The sequence below is a fragment of the Erpetoichthys calabaricus genome, chromosome 13, assembly GCF_900747795.2.
Source record: "Erpetoichthys calabaricus chromosome 13, fErpCal1.3, whole genome shotgun sequence".
Classification (NCBI taxonomy): domain Eukaryota; kingdom Metazoa; phylum Chordata; class Cladistia; order Polypteriformes; family Polypteridae; genus Erpetoichthys; species Erpetoichthys calabaricus.
The window spans coordinates 22,267,356-22,286,629 of record NC_041406.2 but is presented as its reverse complement, the minus strand read 5'-3'; the positions used below and the strand labels follow the sequence as shown (position 1 = coordinate 22,286,629).

Genomic DNA, 19,274 nt, shown 5'->3' with positions numbered 1-19,274 from the left:
TGCTGTTGTCCAGTAATGCCCACTATTGGGTATGAGTCTATTAAAATCTTTGTAATGCAATTTCTCCAAAAAAATTACATTTTTTTTTGCCACCACTATAAATTCCACGGGATAAGTAACGTTTAAAAAAATGTAATTTTCGGGTGGAATAAAGGATGCATTCTATTTGCATATGGCTACCTAACTTGAGTTAACATACAGGGCAGTAAAACATACAGCTTTATGCCTAATACTGAATGTCTGTGTATCCATGAGCAAATCATCCCTACTAACTATGCCCTGATTACACAAATCCAGAAATAACTGTTCAGTTCACTTTGCAGGTCATTTTAGGTAAAAGTAACAGTATAAACAACACACTGCAAGGCCTTTGTACAAAGTCTAATCGCTTTGGCAGAAGAACATTTTCCATGTTAGCCCATTCAAATGCACAATTTTCACTTGTGTATTGGTTTAAATAAATTCCAAAGCGCTTGGTTTTATTTCATATCATTCTCCTTCATTTTCTTTGAAGATCAATGGCTTGGCAATTTGCTATAATTGGCTTTTCAGTTCTAAATGTTTCGACTGTTAGCCCTCCTTTATCTCCAGCTGCTCTGCTCTGTCTTTTTCTAATTTCCTCACTAATTCTCACTTTGTTGAAGAACCACAGTCAGCAACAGAAAGTTAAAACAGACATTTGATATGGTATTTTGAAGAACAAAATATAAAATTCCAGGGACAAAAGACAAAAAAGATGAAGTACTGTTTGTGTCTAGTAATGCAAAATTACAGGGTGTTATTAACCCAATGAACAAACACAAGGCTGGCATAATCAAAATTCCCAATATTTCCATATATAAATGATAGCACCAGCATTAAAAAATAACCTTTACATTACTTTATCTTACTTAATCAAATGACATGAAGCTTGTTTACAGTTTAACAGCTAAATTAGCTTCCTTTTTTTACATTAGAAGATCTACAGCTAACATTCATTTAATTCCAGGACTTGCTTATTCCAATACAGGGTCATGGGAAAATGGAACATTACCTGAACGTACTGAGCACAAGATATGGATTGAACAGCTGAAAATACTAACACACTCCCACATTTATTTATACTAAGCAACGTTGGTGTCACTAATGTGCCTATCCAGTCTTTGGGATGTGAGAGGAAAGAGCAATAAACACAGAAAACAAACACAGTAAGGAGAAAAACATGTAAACTCCATAAAGACAGTATCTGGGGCTGGAATAGAACTATGAACTCTGGAACTGTGAGACAGAAGTGCTAACCAATAATCTTTACTACATGGTGGTCCTGCTGCCTCATGCATACGGCACTCTGAGTCAATTTAGAGCCTGCACACTCTCTCTGTGTCTCCATGAGTTCTCCACTAGGTATGAGAGAGAGTATGTCCATGAGTTCTCCACTGGGTATGATGGCTTTCCTCTCACATTTCTAAAAATATGCATGTTAGGTGATCTGCTAACTCCAAACTGGCCCTAGATGGACGGGACCTGCGATGGACAGACACCTAGTCTTGCAAGCACTTCTGCTGGTGCAGGCTCTGATTCTCTGTGCTACTCAACTGGATAAAGCTGTTTTGAGAATGTTATGTATTGTTATGATGCTTGTTCAATAGCTTTTCTTTAGATTTCAGGAGTGATTTTGAGTAAGTATATTACTTGTTTATTTCTGCATGTCTGGACTAGGAAGTATGTACTTGCTAGGAAACACATCTTGTATTCCCTTATTAAAATGACTCTATAAGAAACATACCAAAGGCTACTGATTCTGTAAAGATTATTTGGCTTATACTATTTGAATCTGAACTAGAGTGGAAGGCCTTTGAAAAACAAAGACCTCTATTATTATTCTTCTGTTTTAAATATTTCTTGTGTTCAGTTAATAATAAATTATAAAATATGAAAGGAATCTAAAACCAAAATGCACATATAAAGCTTACTCAGATCTATAGTTAGCAGTAAAATATTCTACTCCTAAATTTCTGCTATCACTTGTAGTTATATCCATTTGCACATCCATCCATCCTTTTTCTGAGCCTGTTTTTCCATTCAAGGGTCACAAAGAGTCAAAGTCTACAAGGGCAGCTCTGCTACAGAACAGGACAGGCAGCCCACCGCAGGTTAAACTCATGCTTACACCTGGTCAATTCAGAGGTACCTTTTAACATTAATGTAAATGACTACGACATTACAACACGTTCCAAAAAGTATATTCTTTTTTTAAAAAAGGTAACTGAAGGTTTCATAATTACACATGCTTGGCGGCCAAAGCATGAGAATCCGTATGCGTTCCTGGCAAAGATTCAGGGAAGCCTGGAAACGTCTGGGGGCAGCGATTAAGGGCAGTGCTGGAGAGAAGCCAGGGTAGGATGACTGAGGAATTTCAAGGGGAATGATGCAGTAGCTAAGAATAGATCAAAAGCCACAAGACTTCTTACCAGGGTCTCCCCGGAGAGAACCTCCAGTAATGAGATTAGGTTGTGTCCATCTCGAAGGTCTTCGTACAAGTCGTTAACATGACGCTGAGCCTAAGAATAAAGGAGAAAAAATGGCTTAATATAAAATGGTTAAGGTAAATAAGTATACATTATATTACAGAGTTTAGCAATAAAACATGAAAATCAAATCAACCTATCTTCAGTTATATATACCACCATCCAAACTGAGCACTGCTTCCAAATACTGCAAAGCAAATCTCAATATTCCAACAATGAAAAGAATAACAAACATCCTAAATCATCTTAAATGGATGTGAAATTTACTGAATCACACACCTTTTACATTATTGAGGGATTTCAACAATTATTTTATTAGAGAGGCACAATGATTTAATAAAGACTCATTATCTTGGCTAACGACAAGTTAATTATCAAAATTTCAAAATCCTGCATTTCTACATAAAAAGCTGAGATGTAGCTATAGCAGAATGCATAGCTGAAAGCCCTCCAACACAAATTTTGAAAAAATCGGACAAGGTGTAGGTCAATCACTAAAGAATTCAGTGCCCCAGGCTGTACAAAGAACCCCCAGCACACTGTCAGAAATTTAGGGGCCGTAGGAGCAGGAATGGAAGCACTTAGTCTGCACACTGCCATGATCAGCAAGTAAAGATGGAAAAGGGTCAAGTAAAATGCAGGGACTGTATCACAGATCCCACAAAGAACATTTAGGATATTTGTTCTTAAACTGATATAAAGCTCAATTACCTCCACTGAAAGCTTGATATTCTTCTAACACATATTTTTCAAGCACAACAAAATACAAAACCAATATTATATATATATATTGTGACAGATGTCTGGGGACATTGCCCCACCGGGACGCCGGGAGACGGGAAGGACGGGGAGAGGGACAGTATTTGTCCTCACAGGTGGCGCAGGGGTAGTGCTGCTGCTTTGCAGTAAGGAGACTGTGGAAGATTGTGGGTTCGCTTCCTGGTTACTCCCCATGTGGATAGCGCTTTGAGTACTGAGAAAAGCGCTATATAAATGTAATGAATTATTATTATTAATGAATTATTTTCCCTGGAATGTGAGAGGGCAGCCTTCCTGGGTTGCACGGGGGCCACGGAGCACCCTGTGGGAGGATGTGTCCATCGCCAGAGGGCGCCTGGACAGCACCAGAACTGTGGTCGACAGCACTTCCGCCACAACAGGAACTGCTGTCAGAAGAGGAGCTGAATCAGCATGGAGCACTTCCGCCACACCTGGAAGTGCAGCCAGATGCTAATCAAGAAGCACCTGGAGCACTTCCGGGTGCTGTATAAAGGAGGCCACCACACTCCACTCGGGGCTAGAGTCGGGAGGGAGAAGACAGGAGCCTGAGGAGGAGAAGGTGGCTGAAGAGTTAGAGAAAGAGAGAGAGAGAAAGAGACGGAGTTGGCTGGTTGTGGCACTGTGTAGTGTTGTGCTTAATAAAAGAGTGTGTATTTGGGAGATTCGGTGTCTGTCTGTCTGTGGCCGCGCGGGTTTCTCACAATATATATATATATATAGAGAGAGAGAGAGAGACAGAGAGAGAGAGAGAGAGATAGATATATAGATATATTATGGATAAAATGGTAGTCCACAAAAAACAATTGACATCAATTATCAAAAACAGAACAAATATAAACCAAGACGGATAAAGGAAATTATATATAGGGATAAATAACATTTGAATGATACTAGCTGAAAAGAAAATTAAAATTAAGGTTCTCAGAGAGAGAATAGAACTCTTTGTGTACTATTGTAATAATAAATAGTAAAAGTTCATTAAAAAAACCTATGAAGATACACAAGGTACAGCAGTTGAACAAAAAATATTTTAACATAGTTTTTATAAACAAAGAAGTAAATTTAATCCCTGCTTTCCAGAACTTTTAAATAAAAAAAACTGGATATGTTTAAGGCAGTATGTACATTAAACTATGTGCATCTTGTGAGCATTTTGATCAGAAGTAGTGTTGGTCGGCAAAATTTGCTGAAGCGGAGGATGTCCATGGATTCACCCTCTGCTCGTTTTAAGAAGATTTGCCAATCATTCTGTCCTGAGAGCTCATGGAGCAGGAGTGCATTAACTAAAAGCAGGTTTGTTCCAGACTTGTTTCCCTTGTCCTGGAAAGATGTGTTGAGTTGTTAGAGGCCATTATAATGTGAATAAATATGTCAAGGAGACAAATAATTTAAAAATGTTTTTGGTCCCTCTAAAAATAGTGAATTACAACATGTGCTTCTGAAAAATATGTTACTTTAACAAAGATTGTAATGACCTAAATATGCAGCTGTTAAAAAAAAATTAAAATAGCAAAAAAAGCAACACCTATCTTTGGGAATTGTGTTTGCAAAAAACAGGTATGGCAGTGAAACAGGAAAATTCAAAAACACTTAAGTCCATTATAAATTTATTCCTGCTTTCATTTTGTTAACATTCTGATTTTTATTTCTTCTTTTTTTCTACTTTGACTATGAAGTCACTTATTGTACAAGTTTGACTTGATTGTATGCAATGTTATTTTCTTCAAATAAAATAAAAAAACATGACTGTAGGGAGAAATGTGCCTATCTTTAGCATAAATGATAACAGTATAACATCAGAGTAGTAGTAGAACACAGATTTACTTAAGATAAGTGATATAGATGATTAAATAAACATCTGACCATTCTAATCTAAGTAACGCATCAGTTGTAAACTGAAACAGCAAGCAAAAAAATAGCAAAACATGCAAAAAATAACACTTGTGTTGATTAATGCAAGAGACAAACAAAGTTACAGAACATAATTGGAAAACTTGTTAACTGTTTCAACAGAATCTGGCATCTCCAATGGAGTCTGGTCGCAGACATCCACACATCCACTCTCAGGCCACATTCACCATCAGGCCAGAAGTCCACCAAGGAAATGATGTAGCATCACAAAAGCATTGTTACAGCAGTTGTTTACGTTTACATCGGAGATGTTGAATGATATTTTAAGTAGGTTTTATTTTAATTAGTGTTGAATATAAACCTCTGATTCATCTGGTTCATTTTGCTGTAGTAAAGCATAGAAGCCAAGTGAGACAGACCACAGAGGAGGGTCTGGCTGCAGACATCCATTGTGAGGCCACAGTACTCACCGTCTTGTACACACCATGCTAAATACAGCTAGACGAACTAGACATACATAGGAGCTGGACACTCAATATAATCTGAACTGCTGTTTCCATGCTTTTTCTATCCATCCATCGCTATACCATTTACTTTGGGTGGGGCTGCAAGGAAGCTGGAGCCTATCCCAGCAGGCATCAGGAGCAATATCTGGACAGGGCTCCACTCCGTTTCAGGCTTAGACATAATAGAAGTATTTAAAGTTTTTTGCGAAGGCCCTGTTGGACAAGGAACAGTGCCTGTTCATACTCACATAAAGTGAAATTCAAACAAATCTTCTGCCTATCCAATCTGATTTTAAGGGAGCAGCTAACAAGAGTTAAAACTTTGGAAGTGTGGAGGACCAGAAGCTCTAGGATTAGATAGGGTTGTTCATTTTTCAAAATGAGAGCAACTACTAACAGTAGTTTTTATTTCACTTCTTTTAATTATTATCAGGGTGAAAACATCTTACCTGTCTAAAAATGTATCTTTTGTCAGGATTCTCAGGCTAAACCCCACTGTTACACTTCAAATGGAAAGGCTTCAGTAAGTTTGGTTCAAAGACCACTAATTAGTAAAATTATTTTTCTAATTTTTATTGGAATTGTATGCTTAACTGGACCACTTACATCCTTATGTAACAATTTAAACTGTGAGATTTCTAGTTAAATTCATAAAGATGTCTCCTGATTTCATGAGTGCTCTCACAATGTGGATACTACTTAGGATTTTTCGTTTTGAGTTTTTAATTAGAAACATCTTCTTTTATTATAAAGTTTTAAAAACAAAGAGGCAGGTGCACCTTATGAAACATTACAGAATGGTAATCAGGATATAATAATGTGCACCTGTGTCTGTATATCACATTTTGCTGGTACCTAAGGAACAAATAGGTTTTAAACAGAAATGATGCATTATGCCCTTTTGGCACTGAAGACAATGACTACAAATCTGTATAGTGCTCTTAAGCTGCTAAAGCACTGGAACAAACACAAAACAGTGAAGCTCTGGCAATCTGTTGGGCATTTACTGTCCACTACAGTCTAAAAGAGAATAAATGCTATCAAATCAAAATGATCAGAACCTGCATCACCTCTCAATAGAGAACACCTTGATCAGATGTGTTTACTGCACAGAGCTATTCTGATCAAGCATTGCTGATAAAATACATTGTTATGACTTCAAGGCAAACATTTCTGAACCTGGAGAAGATAAACAAGCTCCAACAATATTCCTTGCCAGAAATATACAGTATAAACTGTGGGTAACAAAATACTGAATGTTTTTAAAGAAATCGGGCTCCATGTTCACATTAAGGTGGTTGTTGCTGTTTTATTGGCTTAACAGATGAAATATTTTCGTAACTGAACATTCCAGTTAATAAACTCACTACTTGGATTAAAGGAGTGAGGAGGTAGCCAGCACATGATGGAATGCCAGTCCATTGCGTGTCACTATAGTTACTTAGCTTAATGAACACTGTTAATTTTATTTCAATATTTCAATTGTAGCTCTCAGATCAATACAATTGTTTACTTTAATGTAATAGTTTTATTTAAATATTTCATTTACTTGTTTTGCGGTGGGTTGGCGCCCTGCCCGGGATTGGTTCTTGTGTTGGCTGGGATTGGCTCCAGCAGACCCCCTTGACCCTGTGTTCGGATTCAGCGGGTTGGAAAATGGATGGATGGATGGCATTTACTTGTTGCCTTCCATTCTATGTGATTCAGTCATGTATGCTGTTCTTTGCTTTATTTCTTCTAAACAATGTAATAATACCCACTGAGATTCTGAACCATGGAGATGTGAGCTAGCAGCCAGGGCCTCACTATATCACACAAATACAAAACACATACAGTATATTTCCAGACTTGCTTAAGCCAATTCAGTAATGCAGGGGGGCATACCCAATTCTGTCAGTACAGGGGTGCAAGGCAGGATAAAGGAAAGTGACACTAGTCCATCACCAGGTATTCTTGTGCATACCAACCACAGGATCAATTGATGCCAATCACTCAAACCTACAAACACCTCGAGAGGGACCAAAGTACCCAGAGAAAACCCACACAGGCACCTAAGGAAGGTGCAGACTCCACACAGACAATGACTGGGTGTGGAATTGAAGCCCATAGTGCTGGACCCGTGAAGCAACACACATGTTGCTGATGTGACTGGACTGAATATCAGGTGGAACATTAAAGGAGAAGAAAAACATTATTTCAAAACCTGTAAACACATGGCCTTAATGTGTAGAATTCATAATAGCTGTCTTAAAAAAGTCACATTGGCTGCGTGGCATCGGATGGCATCATTTGGGAAATACAAATTCTAAGAGCATGAAATTAAATCTAGAAACAGGAACTGCATCATGTCCATCAGTCTTTATTGTTCTAGCTAAGCAGTAAAACTTAAAAGGCACCTCTACTCCACGTCATCTATGTACTACTTAATTAAAGAAACAACTTGAAATAAATAATAAAAAAAAATCACCATGTGCTTGGGCCATAACATATTCATGGTTTTATCAGTTTAGTAGGTATTAAATCAATGTACATAATATGTAATTAACTTAATTCTGCAACTGTCAATACACAGTGTCAATGAAATAAATGTCAGGGCAAAGGGTTACAAAAAAAGAGTATGAGGTGCCTTTCATAAAATTCCTGAAAATAAAATGGGCATGCAGGGAAAAAAAAAAAAGAGCACAACACGTTCAGGCCACCGTATTAAAGCACATTCAAGGCCAAAACATACTGTACCTCTGCTCTCCAGTGCTGATGGAACAGGGGTGGGAAACAGACAAAGACCATTGAAAATGGAGAAGAGAGAAAAAGGCAATGAGAAAATGATTACATGTATATGGATAAAGACATTGGTGAAAGAGAGACAGGAACAAAGAAGAGGAAAAGGCAGAGAGAAATATTAGATTGTAGACCTGGGAACTAAATAAAATGTTGGCAACAGGATCACACAAGTTCCATTTTACATAAAGTTATAACCTTATTGGCGTAGTTTACTTGCTATAAAGACACACACAGGAATAAACTACAAAGGGAAATTCATCATAAAATAAATAGTTACCATCTCATCAGGGAACATGCTTAGTTTTGAAACATTTAAAAACAGTTTTAGTTTATGCAAAAATCAATGACCAAAGTCATGACCATATATTTAGTTACCAACTGCACAACACAACATGTTATAATATATCTTTATACAAGTCTCCAACAGCATTTCTACCTTCCTCTGTACCATTAAATTTCTGACCACAAGGGGTCTCCTTTGTCTCACTAAAAGCCCCTTTTGAGACTGCTGGAACACGCTTTAGGCACACTGTTTTTGCCAGCACTCTCTGAATCTCTTAGCAAATGATCTTACTTTGATTGGGGCTTTTCCTGGGGAAATTTCAACGCATATAGGTCTACCATCTTTAGATTTAGGAGCTGTGGCTTGCTAATGTTTCAGACTGACAGAAGTTTTTTGGGTTTAGTTGATCCTGTTGAGTACATTTTCCTTATTTTGTTTTATTTAGACATTCCATTGAAGCATTTCTGGATGCGATAAAGTGTTTTATTTCTTCCCTTCAAATTTCTTTTCCTCTTTAGTTTCCTAAATTCTTATCTTGATGGTTTAATCTACTTTTCTGTCTCTTAATTAATGAAACTAGTTTTCTGATAATTTTCTTGTGTTAAATTTGTCCTCTTTTTTATTGTGCTTACTTATTTAATATTCATATTAAGATAATTTCATGTAGTCAGGGTGTTCTGTAGATTTCATTTAAGATTACATATTTTGCCAATGAGGAACCTGGGATTCTGAAAGTTTAAGTGGACATTAACAGACACCCACTTGCAGCAGGGTAAAGTGGGATTTCAACCCGTTACCCTACATATTGCTCAACGTGTTAATGTCACACACTGGCATCTTGTCCAGGGCTGATGTGTGCCTTATGTCTAGCGCTGCTGGGATAGACAAAAGTCGACTGTCTTCTTTCCCTGACACAGTTTCAATAGGCAGCCCCAGGACGATGCCTAATGCATGCCTTCAGCTCCAAGATGGCCCTGCTCCTTCCAGTCTGGACACTATAAAAACAAGCCACAGTCCTCTGGAACCAAATTTCTAAAGAGATGGACCTCCCTTTAACGCCTTATGTTGTATATTTTCTTGAAGCTGACCGATTTAGCTGTGAATCCAATAGTGTTTGTGAGTGTACCAGTGCTAAACATGTTTTTTCATTTATTTTTTCTCTGGCAAACGCCAACAATTAAACTGGGTAGCCCAAATTATGCCCCAACTATTCTTGCTGGCTCTCTTAAAGTCTGTAAATGTTTTTTCTTCACACTCAAATGAATCCTAAAAATGTGCCTTTCTTATTTCTCATGAGAACATGCTATTCTTAGAAGGCTGCATTCCTAATGTTGAATACACCGAACTCTCCTCCTAGTGGGTAGCCATACAAGGGCATTGAAATACAGAAAAATTAAAGAAAAAGTTATGAATTTATTAATCACGTTTATAAAACTGCAACCTGTAAATCAGTTTGGATACAAAAAATCTATCAAATAAATAAATGCACATGTAAAAATAAACATGAACAGGAGTAACACTGTGGCATGATACTGACTCCATGTAACACCTTTCTATGGTGACTACCATGACAAACTCTTTGCTTTCCCTTTTTTTTTCTCTTTTCTGAAACCAAATAAATGGACTTATAAATAAAAACTTATAAAGTTTTCATGTGGAACTTGTCTTGTCAAACCACATTTCTCTCCCTTAAATAAGTATTTAATTGTGTTTTTGGAACATTTCAGATATGCCTTTTTGCTAAGTGTTAAACTCCATATCATTGCAGCCCGTTATTAAGTTTGTGCTGGTCAAAGCCTTTCTATGATGCTTGGAGCTTGCTGCCTGGGGTGAGGCCATACCTGGGCAAGCTAGTGAGGTTCCTGGCCTGCTTTGTAGAACATTTCAGAAAATTTGTTGTACTTCAACCAGGGTCTCCACACAGGCTGGTATTTAAATGTGTATTTTGGATTGATGGGGTTCATTGTTCACGTGAACATTTTTTATTCTATAGCTGTGTTATGACTAGGTATCTTTTACTATGTACCATGTGTTTTGTGGGTGGTCCGCCACGAGTCTGGGCCACATGCCCATCACTGTCATAGGACTGCCCTCAGCACTATTAAGGCTGCTGAAAACCCACAGTCCCTTGGAAATCACTGTCAATACACAATGGTGTTTGTGATTATTATACTTATTATGAATTTATTAGATTTTTGGCCCATTTTGCTCTGTTTTTTGGGGACTCTGTATTTCATATTTGGAACTGTGCTCACAATTGGGATTGCCTATTTCAAAGGCATTGCCTACTCTACATTTATATTAACTTAATTTGGCTGACGCCTTTTTCTAAGGCGACTTACAACATTTATGATTCCATTGGTCACCTTTCTTTTTGGTTTTTTAATTGGAGCACAGGCAGGTCAAGTGACTTGCTAATGGTCACATGGTGTCATTATTGGGATTTGACTGACAACCTCGGGGCTTTAAGTCCAAACCTTTAACCACTACACCACACAGCCTATGTGCTCTTCTGAGCTTTTTGTTACAGAGCAGTTTTTGTAAAATAAATCATTTTATTTATAAAGATTATTTGTTACTCTTTGCCTGACTAACCAGGGTTGTGATGGTTTTCCCCCTCTAGTAGGCATTTTAAGCATTTTTGGGACTTAGGAACTTTCTACTTCAAAACAGTTTACATTCTTCCACCATGTTTATATCGCCTTTCTACAATGCATTTCACATCACTATTGCAGGCACAGCATGTAGCTACTTTTCCTTGCTTCTAAATCATTCATGTTTGGCTACGCTTGAACTCAATAAGCTACTCGGCATTACAAACTTAGCTTTGGGCACCAAATGAGCCACAGCATCCACTTCCTTTAAACTGCATACATATTTTATTTCCTACAACCTCTTTCATTACATGTTAATCACTTTCCTTAAACTTAATCACTACAGGAAGGCTGGAATGCCCAGCCTGGCAGCATTGGCCAAAGGCAGGAACCAGACTGAGAAAGACAGCCAATCTTGTCCCATGGCTGCATCCTACGCTAACTAACACCAGGCAAATTTAATTGCAAATGAACCTAACTTGCCTGTTTTAAGGATGGGAATGAATTCAAACTATTTGGAAAAAATCCAACAGATATGGGGAGAATGTCTAGATTTCACTCTGAAGGCGCCTTAAGGCAGTGAGAAAGACTATCACAATTCAGAGGTACACAGTAATCTTTTCCCTTGCATTGACAGTTATGCCAATGGCAAATGAACCAACTTTCCCAAGGTCACATACCAAGTCAGTGGTAGAGAATGATCCAGTAACTTTGTGATTTACAGCCCAACTCCTTAGCCACAGGACTGTTTGACAAATGAATAATTTATCATTTCTTAAGCCTAATTTTTAGAACATTTTTAAAGCTTAATTTTTAGATGTAAATCTAATTTTGGATGCTTAATTTTAGAGCTGAAGTTACTAGAGATAATTTTTAAATTTTCTTTTTACTTTTGGATGCTTAATTTTTAATTCTTCGTATCTAATTTTAGATGCTAATCTAATTTTTAAAAGCTTAATCATTTCTTAACCCTAATTTTTCAAACCCTAATAATTTCTAATTTCTTAATCATTTCTTAAACCCTAATCATTTCTTAGCCTTAATTTATTAATCATTTCATTTCATTTAAAAATATAGTGAAGAATGATGTGAAATAACAGGGACTGAACTTACTGCAATGCTATCCATGCATTTTCAAACCTACTAAAGCCAATTTAGGGTTCTGGGGACCAGAGCCTACCCACCAGCATTTATCACAAGGCAGGAGGAGTGCCAGTCCATTACACCATTACACCCAAGCTCACTCACTCATATAGTGCAACTCTTATAAGATTGTCAAGTTAAATGTAGATATTTGTGTTTAGAAAGTGGGAAGAAAAGGGGTGGAAAATCCACAGAGACACAAGGAGAACAAGCACGCTGAACCCAGGACTCCTGGAGCTATGCTGAGTTACTCTGACTCCAGTAAACTCTGAAGCAGTCTTTGTGGAGGTGAACTCTAAATTATAATGTAAACTTTACTAACACTCTAGGTGGAGTTCTCAATCCCCTGTTTGCCTAACTTTGAGCTTCTAAAAATAACTAATTCTAGGATTACTTGTAATGGTTTACTGGTGCCATTTTTTTATTTTTCTTTTTGCTTCAGCTGCATTTAGACATACAGTACAGATTAGTCAGAGTTCAGAACCTCAGTCATGATAAACATGTTGTTTCTTTGATAATCCCTGGGCCAGGTAATACACAGCACAAAAAAAATAATAAAAGATCATGCAGCTGCCAAGAGCCTAAACCCTTAGAATAATACCCTGGATTCAGATAAAAGAGATTAGCTAAGAACTCAATAGGAAATTTACAACAGCTATTTGAAGTTAGTGAACTGTTACACGTGTCCAGAGATGGCTTGAAGCCAAAAAATTGGATGAATTCCACCTCAAATGAAGAGAAAAATCTGGCTAAGAGGATTACTGCATGCTCATTTAAACCAGACACCTCTGACCGACCTGTATCAGCAGATGACCTGTCATCAATCATGGGCTCCAGGTAAAGAAACTCCTTTCATGACTTAGTTTATGAGGAAGAGCAGTGATTTAAGTTTGTGGCTAGAAGCAGCATCAAGGCAACACCTTGGTGCCTCACCACTCCATGTTTTTCCTATGTGTGCATAACTTTTTACTCTGAGTACACTTAGTATCTATTCATATTTAAAAAACATTGGCTTTACTTGAATTGGAGACATAAAGCACTGGACAACTGTTTTTCTTTTTTAGTTTTGCTTCCTGAAAAATATTTGTGGTTATACTGAATACAAATGTAATTTCCAACCGACTGTATCAGACAGTACTTTGGAGAAACATGAAATTAACTTTTATTAGCTTTATTATGTTTAATTATTTAAAGATGCTAACACAATGCAATATTTCAGTTGTGATGTTTTGCTGCTCATTTTCATATTAATCAGCACCTGCTGCTTCTCGATTCAGTGCCCAACAACAACTGGCCAGTGTCGATGGACACCACTTGCCCCCGATGTACCTTTTCCATGATTGCAATGTCCCACTGAAAACTTTCACTATGTTTATCACTGACTGCACTGAGATTAAAAGGGAAAAAGTCCAAGCGTGAATGCAGAAAAAGAAGCTTTAGCAACATGTCACACTTCATGGTTTTGTTTCACTGGAGCATGTTGCCAACCAGCTGGACACAATTTGGCGCTCTATAGTGGCCAAGAAAATTCTCAACATTGTTCTTGAATGCCTTCTATGTGATTTTCTCCGGTCCCTCTTCAAACCGCTTGTCACTGATGACGTATTTGAACAAAAACACCTCCCTTAATTTTGGCATCAGTTATTTGTGGAAACATCTGTCTCAAACATCCACATCCTGCGCCTTCCTTGTTCAATGCTCTCACATATGAAGAGTATGCAAAAATCTGTTTGTGGGGTGGACATATGGTTTGTGCGCACCACCTTTCTAACCTGCTTATGGAGTGGCCAGTTCTTTTTTAATGTAATGAGACTCTTAGCATAACTGTCCCATTCACAGAACTCGGTCTGTCTGAGCTGCATTACTAGTAGCAATGACACTACTTTTAGATCACCAAAGATGTTCCCATTATAGGTTTTTTTGCTGTATATCTATACAGGAAATCACAAAAAAGACACCTGTAACAAAATGGTACACGATAGGAAAATTTAAAGGTAATTTTTGTAGTTGGCAGGCCAAAATCCGCAAGAACTTAAGATATACCCAGAAAACTTGTGTTGTCCAGTAAAATTGAAGTGTGGACACGGGAACTAGCACTGTTCTGTTTTACTGGGCACAGCGTTGTGAATAACAGTTACTAGTTAAAGTTTTACTGCCGTCTATGCCTTAAAAGAGTAGCAGCATTTTCCTGCTTTTATCACGGTGCATGGCAATGTGCTGCATTTTACTGTACTCACGACAGTGCTACCACTATGTGTGAGTATGTGTGCATTAAATTAGCACTCCAGTCCAGAGCTGGTTTCTGCCATGTGACCAAAGCAGCTGAGACAGGCTCCAGATCCTCATTACCTATCAATGGGACCATCGTTTAAAGATTACAAAAAAGAAAAAAATCTATGTTTAATAATAATAATAATAATAATTCATTACATTCATATAGTGCTTTTCTCAGTACTCAAAGCACTATCCACACAGGGAGGAACTGGGAAGCGAACCCACAATCTTCCACAGTCTCCTTACTGCAAAGCAGCAGCACTACCACTGCGCCACCAGAGAGAAAGACCTCTATTTCTCTTGATTATATATTTGTCTTATGCAAGTGTTCATTATTTATTTTTGTATACTATTTAGTTTTTTTTTCTGATTTAATTTTATTTTTTTTTGCATGTAATTACTTGTGTAACATGTTGTAAAGCACTTTGAACTCCATCATCTGTATGAAAATGTGTTATAGCAACTGGAATAAGCAGGTCAGTCCATGGATATATAACGTCACAATGCATTTTTCTTCACAAATGCTAATTACTATGGAGAACATTTCAATACAAGTTACCTGTTGGACAAGATTTCTTAGCAAACTTTATAAGATTTAGTAAAGTACTAAAACTGCTATTGTTAAATAACCCTTTTACATTTTGAAAAACAACAAAATGGGAAAAATCTGAGTAGATCTGATTGCGCAATCTTTTTCATTGTCTAGTATATAATAAAATGGTACTGTCTGTGCATAGGTGTATATGTGTTCAGTCCTGCAAAGCAATCTTATTCGTCAGTTCTGCTTTGGTGGTTCAGTGGTAGGCACGATTACAACACAATACTTCAGGAGTGCAAAATTCAATTCCTGATTGTGACTTTTTTTGATTTCTGCAAAAAGGGAGTTAAATGGAACATTTCAACAACAACAAAGCAAATAAATATCTTACACAGCAACATTGGGTCACTAAATACTAACAACCTGAGTTGCTTTCAAAGTTGGGACGTATTCACAAGAATAAGAATGATGCTTTCCCAGTGGGTAATGGGTGCCCATTTAGCACTAGTGGAAGTCAAAACATGGACAGGAGGTGAGCAAAGTGCCTCAAAATGACCAGGCTTTACAGGAATGTGATTGAGAGAGGAACTGCTGGGCAACAGAAGCTGAGACACATGAGGATACTGAGGAAAGGCGTAGGAGGAATGCCGAGGGACCACGAAGGGTAACAGATATCAATTTTTTTTTTTAAATTTAGCTAGTACTACTATAGTTTTTCAGCTTTGCCTATCCTTCACAAATGTCAGGGTCACACTGTGACATTTAGTGTTACTGTCCAATGTCTTAGCCAATAGGTGGCCAAACTCCATAAAAATGATTCATATAGTCTCCCTCAGCTGTGAATGTTATACAAAGACTCTTTTCATCACAGGAGGCTGGAAGCCTAGCCTGGCGATACTGGCCTTTATAAAGGTCGAAACCAATTTGAGGAGGAAGGCCAGTCTTGATGCAGGGCTCCATTCCATACTCTTATATCTGGGAAATGCAGTAGTATTTTATGCAGCTTTCATGCCTTTGAGTTGGAGGAGGGATGCAGAAGGCCTTTTCATCTCTGCAGAAGAGCACTGTTTAATTTTACATGAATAAAATACCATGATGAACACAGAAGCAAGAAGAATGCTAAAAAAGAAACATAAAAAAACAATGAAGGCTTTGTGAAAATTAAAAGTTTAAAAATTTAAAATTCCATGAAACAGAAGGGCTTTTTCATGGTGTTGATATTTAGGATGACTAAGGAATCACGCAGCAGGCAGTTGGTTTGGGAGAGAAACTGGCAGGCATTTGGCAACCCCTATTTTTCTGCTTACCTCCCCAGGCTTAAATCGTTGAGGCTCAGAAATCAACAGACGCACACAGGGCCACACCCAAAATGGCTGTCTTTTTAAATTGGGAGACAAAGTACCGTATATACAGAAAGCGTTTTTAAAAATTCCATTAAAAAGCCAAAAACATGAATAAAAAAGGCTTTTGGTTCCAAAACAGTTTATAATCCTAACAATGCTTCAGAGCTATGGCATAACTTATTTCCATCAAATGAAATAAAAAAAAATGCATACAACTCTTTGAAATATATATAAATGCATTCTCAAACCTGCTTTATGGAATTTAAATTTGTGGAGGGCTGGGGTCTACCCCAACAATACTGGATGAATATCAGGAAACAGCCCTTTACACAGTGGTACTCCATCTCAATCACACACATGCCAATTTAGAATCAGCAGTCAACCTAATCTACATATCTTTGCGAATGTTGGAGCAAAACTGGTGTCCCTGGAGAAAAGCCACAACGTCACAAGGAGATCATAGAAGAACCACACAGACTGAGAGCAGGAGTGGGATTTGAACCCAGTGGCTGGATCTGTAAGGCAGCATATTGAGTAAGGAGTACATCAGGTAGTCTGATTTGTGTTTTCGATTGAATAACCTGAAGTTACACAATTTAATATATTCTGGTTTCTCATGTCACTGAAGAGTGGACACATGTTGCACTTTGGTTGGACATGTAAGGACAAATTTAACCGTCCTATCTACCACTACTACTTGTTACTGCAAAAAACAGCTGAAATTTGAAAACAACTTCTAGTTTTACCCTTTTCGGTGGGCAAATGAATTCCAATTATGTGAATGCACAAGTCGTCTGACAGGAGCTCTTAACACTGTCATGAAGGTACAACTAGCTTACGATTTTCAAATAGCTGTTTTAAGTGTCAAAAGTAAGTCTCTGGACATGGCACCAAAGCTTTCAAACATTATGGGAATGTCCATGGTGTTCAGATTTCTGCATTAGATCCAACATAACCTACCAGTAATGAAAATTCAAAGAAGAAGGCTGAAATTAGCAAAATGTGGGAAGAAATTGAGAAAAGGCCAATTCAGGGCCAGAAGAAGGTCAATATCTATAAATGGAGAATAATTAACAACTGCAAAAAAACTCCCTTCAATCAAAAGACTTTAATAAAAACCACCTGGACATCATGCACCCTGGTGTGTAGCAAAACAAGGCCAAGTGCTTTCTCTTTAGTGTCTGCGCCTTTTTCTTATTTTCTGTTCCACCAGAACAAATGGTTTCTTTTCTTTACAGAGTTCAATGGATTTTTCTAGAACAGATCTAGATCCGTGGTTCTCAAATTCAGTCCTGGGGACTCTAAGTGGCTGCAGTTTTTTGTTTTTTTTAAATATTTTTTATTCTAACCAATTTTTATTTTTAATTGGATTCCTAGCCTAATTAAGCAGTTTGTTATTTTCCAGTTTCTTTGTTTTGGGATCAAAGCAAAAATAATAAAAACAACAAAAATAAGCAAAATAACAAAACTAAGGCTGGAAAAGTTTTATTTGAACACACCAAATATATGGAGATAATGTGGCTTTTTTTTAACTTTGTTTTTAAGATTTTCATCATCCCACGATTTTCATTCTGGTTTTTCAGGTTTCTTTTCTGGGTATTTACACCATTATTTACTAGAGCATGTTGGTGTGTCAGTTTCATTTGCCTGATCTGGTGCTTTGCTTGTTGTTAATTGTCTTTATTAGAATACAATTGAAGAACATGTCACATTAGGTAACTTTTTCAGCGATTTTCAGTTGCAGACTTCACTTATATAATCTTAGAAAGTCAGAGGCACTCATGGCAAGAAGGTCAAGTCATCTACTCTGATGTACCCAGCGACTCAGTCTAACAAGTCCACAACTCACTATGACTTTAGTCGTAGGGGCGGCTCTGTATACATGAGAGATGACAGCCAGTGAATGCTCTTCCGGATGTACAATGCATATAATGCAACCATAAGGAAAAGGAACACGGTTGTTTTGGACCTCACAAACAAAAGAGTAGTTCGTCTGTCTGATGTCTCATGTTTTATATACAATGACAGAATGGGGGGAAAAAAGGGATAAGACCGAGGCCCAACTTGCCATACCTGTTAACACTTTGTACAGTACTGGCTCCGTCTGGCAGTACACTCTTGGCTGTTAGAAAAAGGGGCAATCACAACTGTGCTGGAAAATCATCATACAGTTGCTAACTCTGACATGCCCAGCAATTTTTATTCATGTAAACTGTCATGGTCTGGTGACAAGATCAGCAACTGCAGTCAGCAAGTCTGACATTCCCTAAGACTAGAAGTTGTATGATGTGATATTAGCTTAAAAGGGCAAACTACACTGAAAGAAGGCAAATTAATAGGAAGTTAACAAAATAGAGTTAAGCAGCTAAAGTTATAACAAAACACAAATATTTCCAAATGTTTGATAACTGTAAAACTCACACTGCTGTGCTATTCTGTATATAGAATAAGAGAAGACAAAAAAGACCAGCTAATTAAACAGATCAACTAGAAATAAAATGGTTTACTATTGGGAAAGTGGTTGGAACAAAACCAGGAGTCCCAGGGGGTCCTCAGGCCTGAGTTTTTAGAAGCACTGACCGATATTGTACTGTAAATGAAACATTCTTCAGTTATCAATGAGATTCTTACTATTGTCAATGAACCTACACAAATGAATCTTTATTTTATATAG

General features: G+C 37.5%; 1 protein-coding gene across 11 annotated transcripts in view; it reads right to left on the bottom strand.

Moving 5' to 3' along the window:
• Positions 1 to 19,274, bottom strand: part of pleca (plectin a) — an 828,744-nt gene that overhangs the window by 99,321 nt on the left and 710,149 nt on the right. For all 11 annotated transcript variants that reach the window (XM_051935602.1, XM_051935603.1, XM_051935606.1 and 8 more), the window contains one exon: positions 2,451 to 2,540. In XM_051935602.1, coding sequence (XP_051791562.1) covers positions 2,451 to 2,540 — 90 coding nt within the window. The remainder of the gene's footprint in view (positions 1 to 2,450; positions 2,541 to 19,274) is intronic.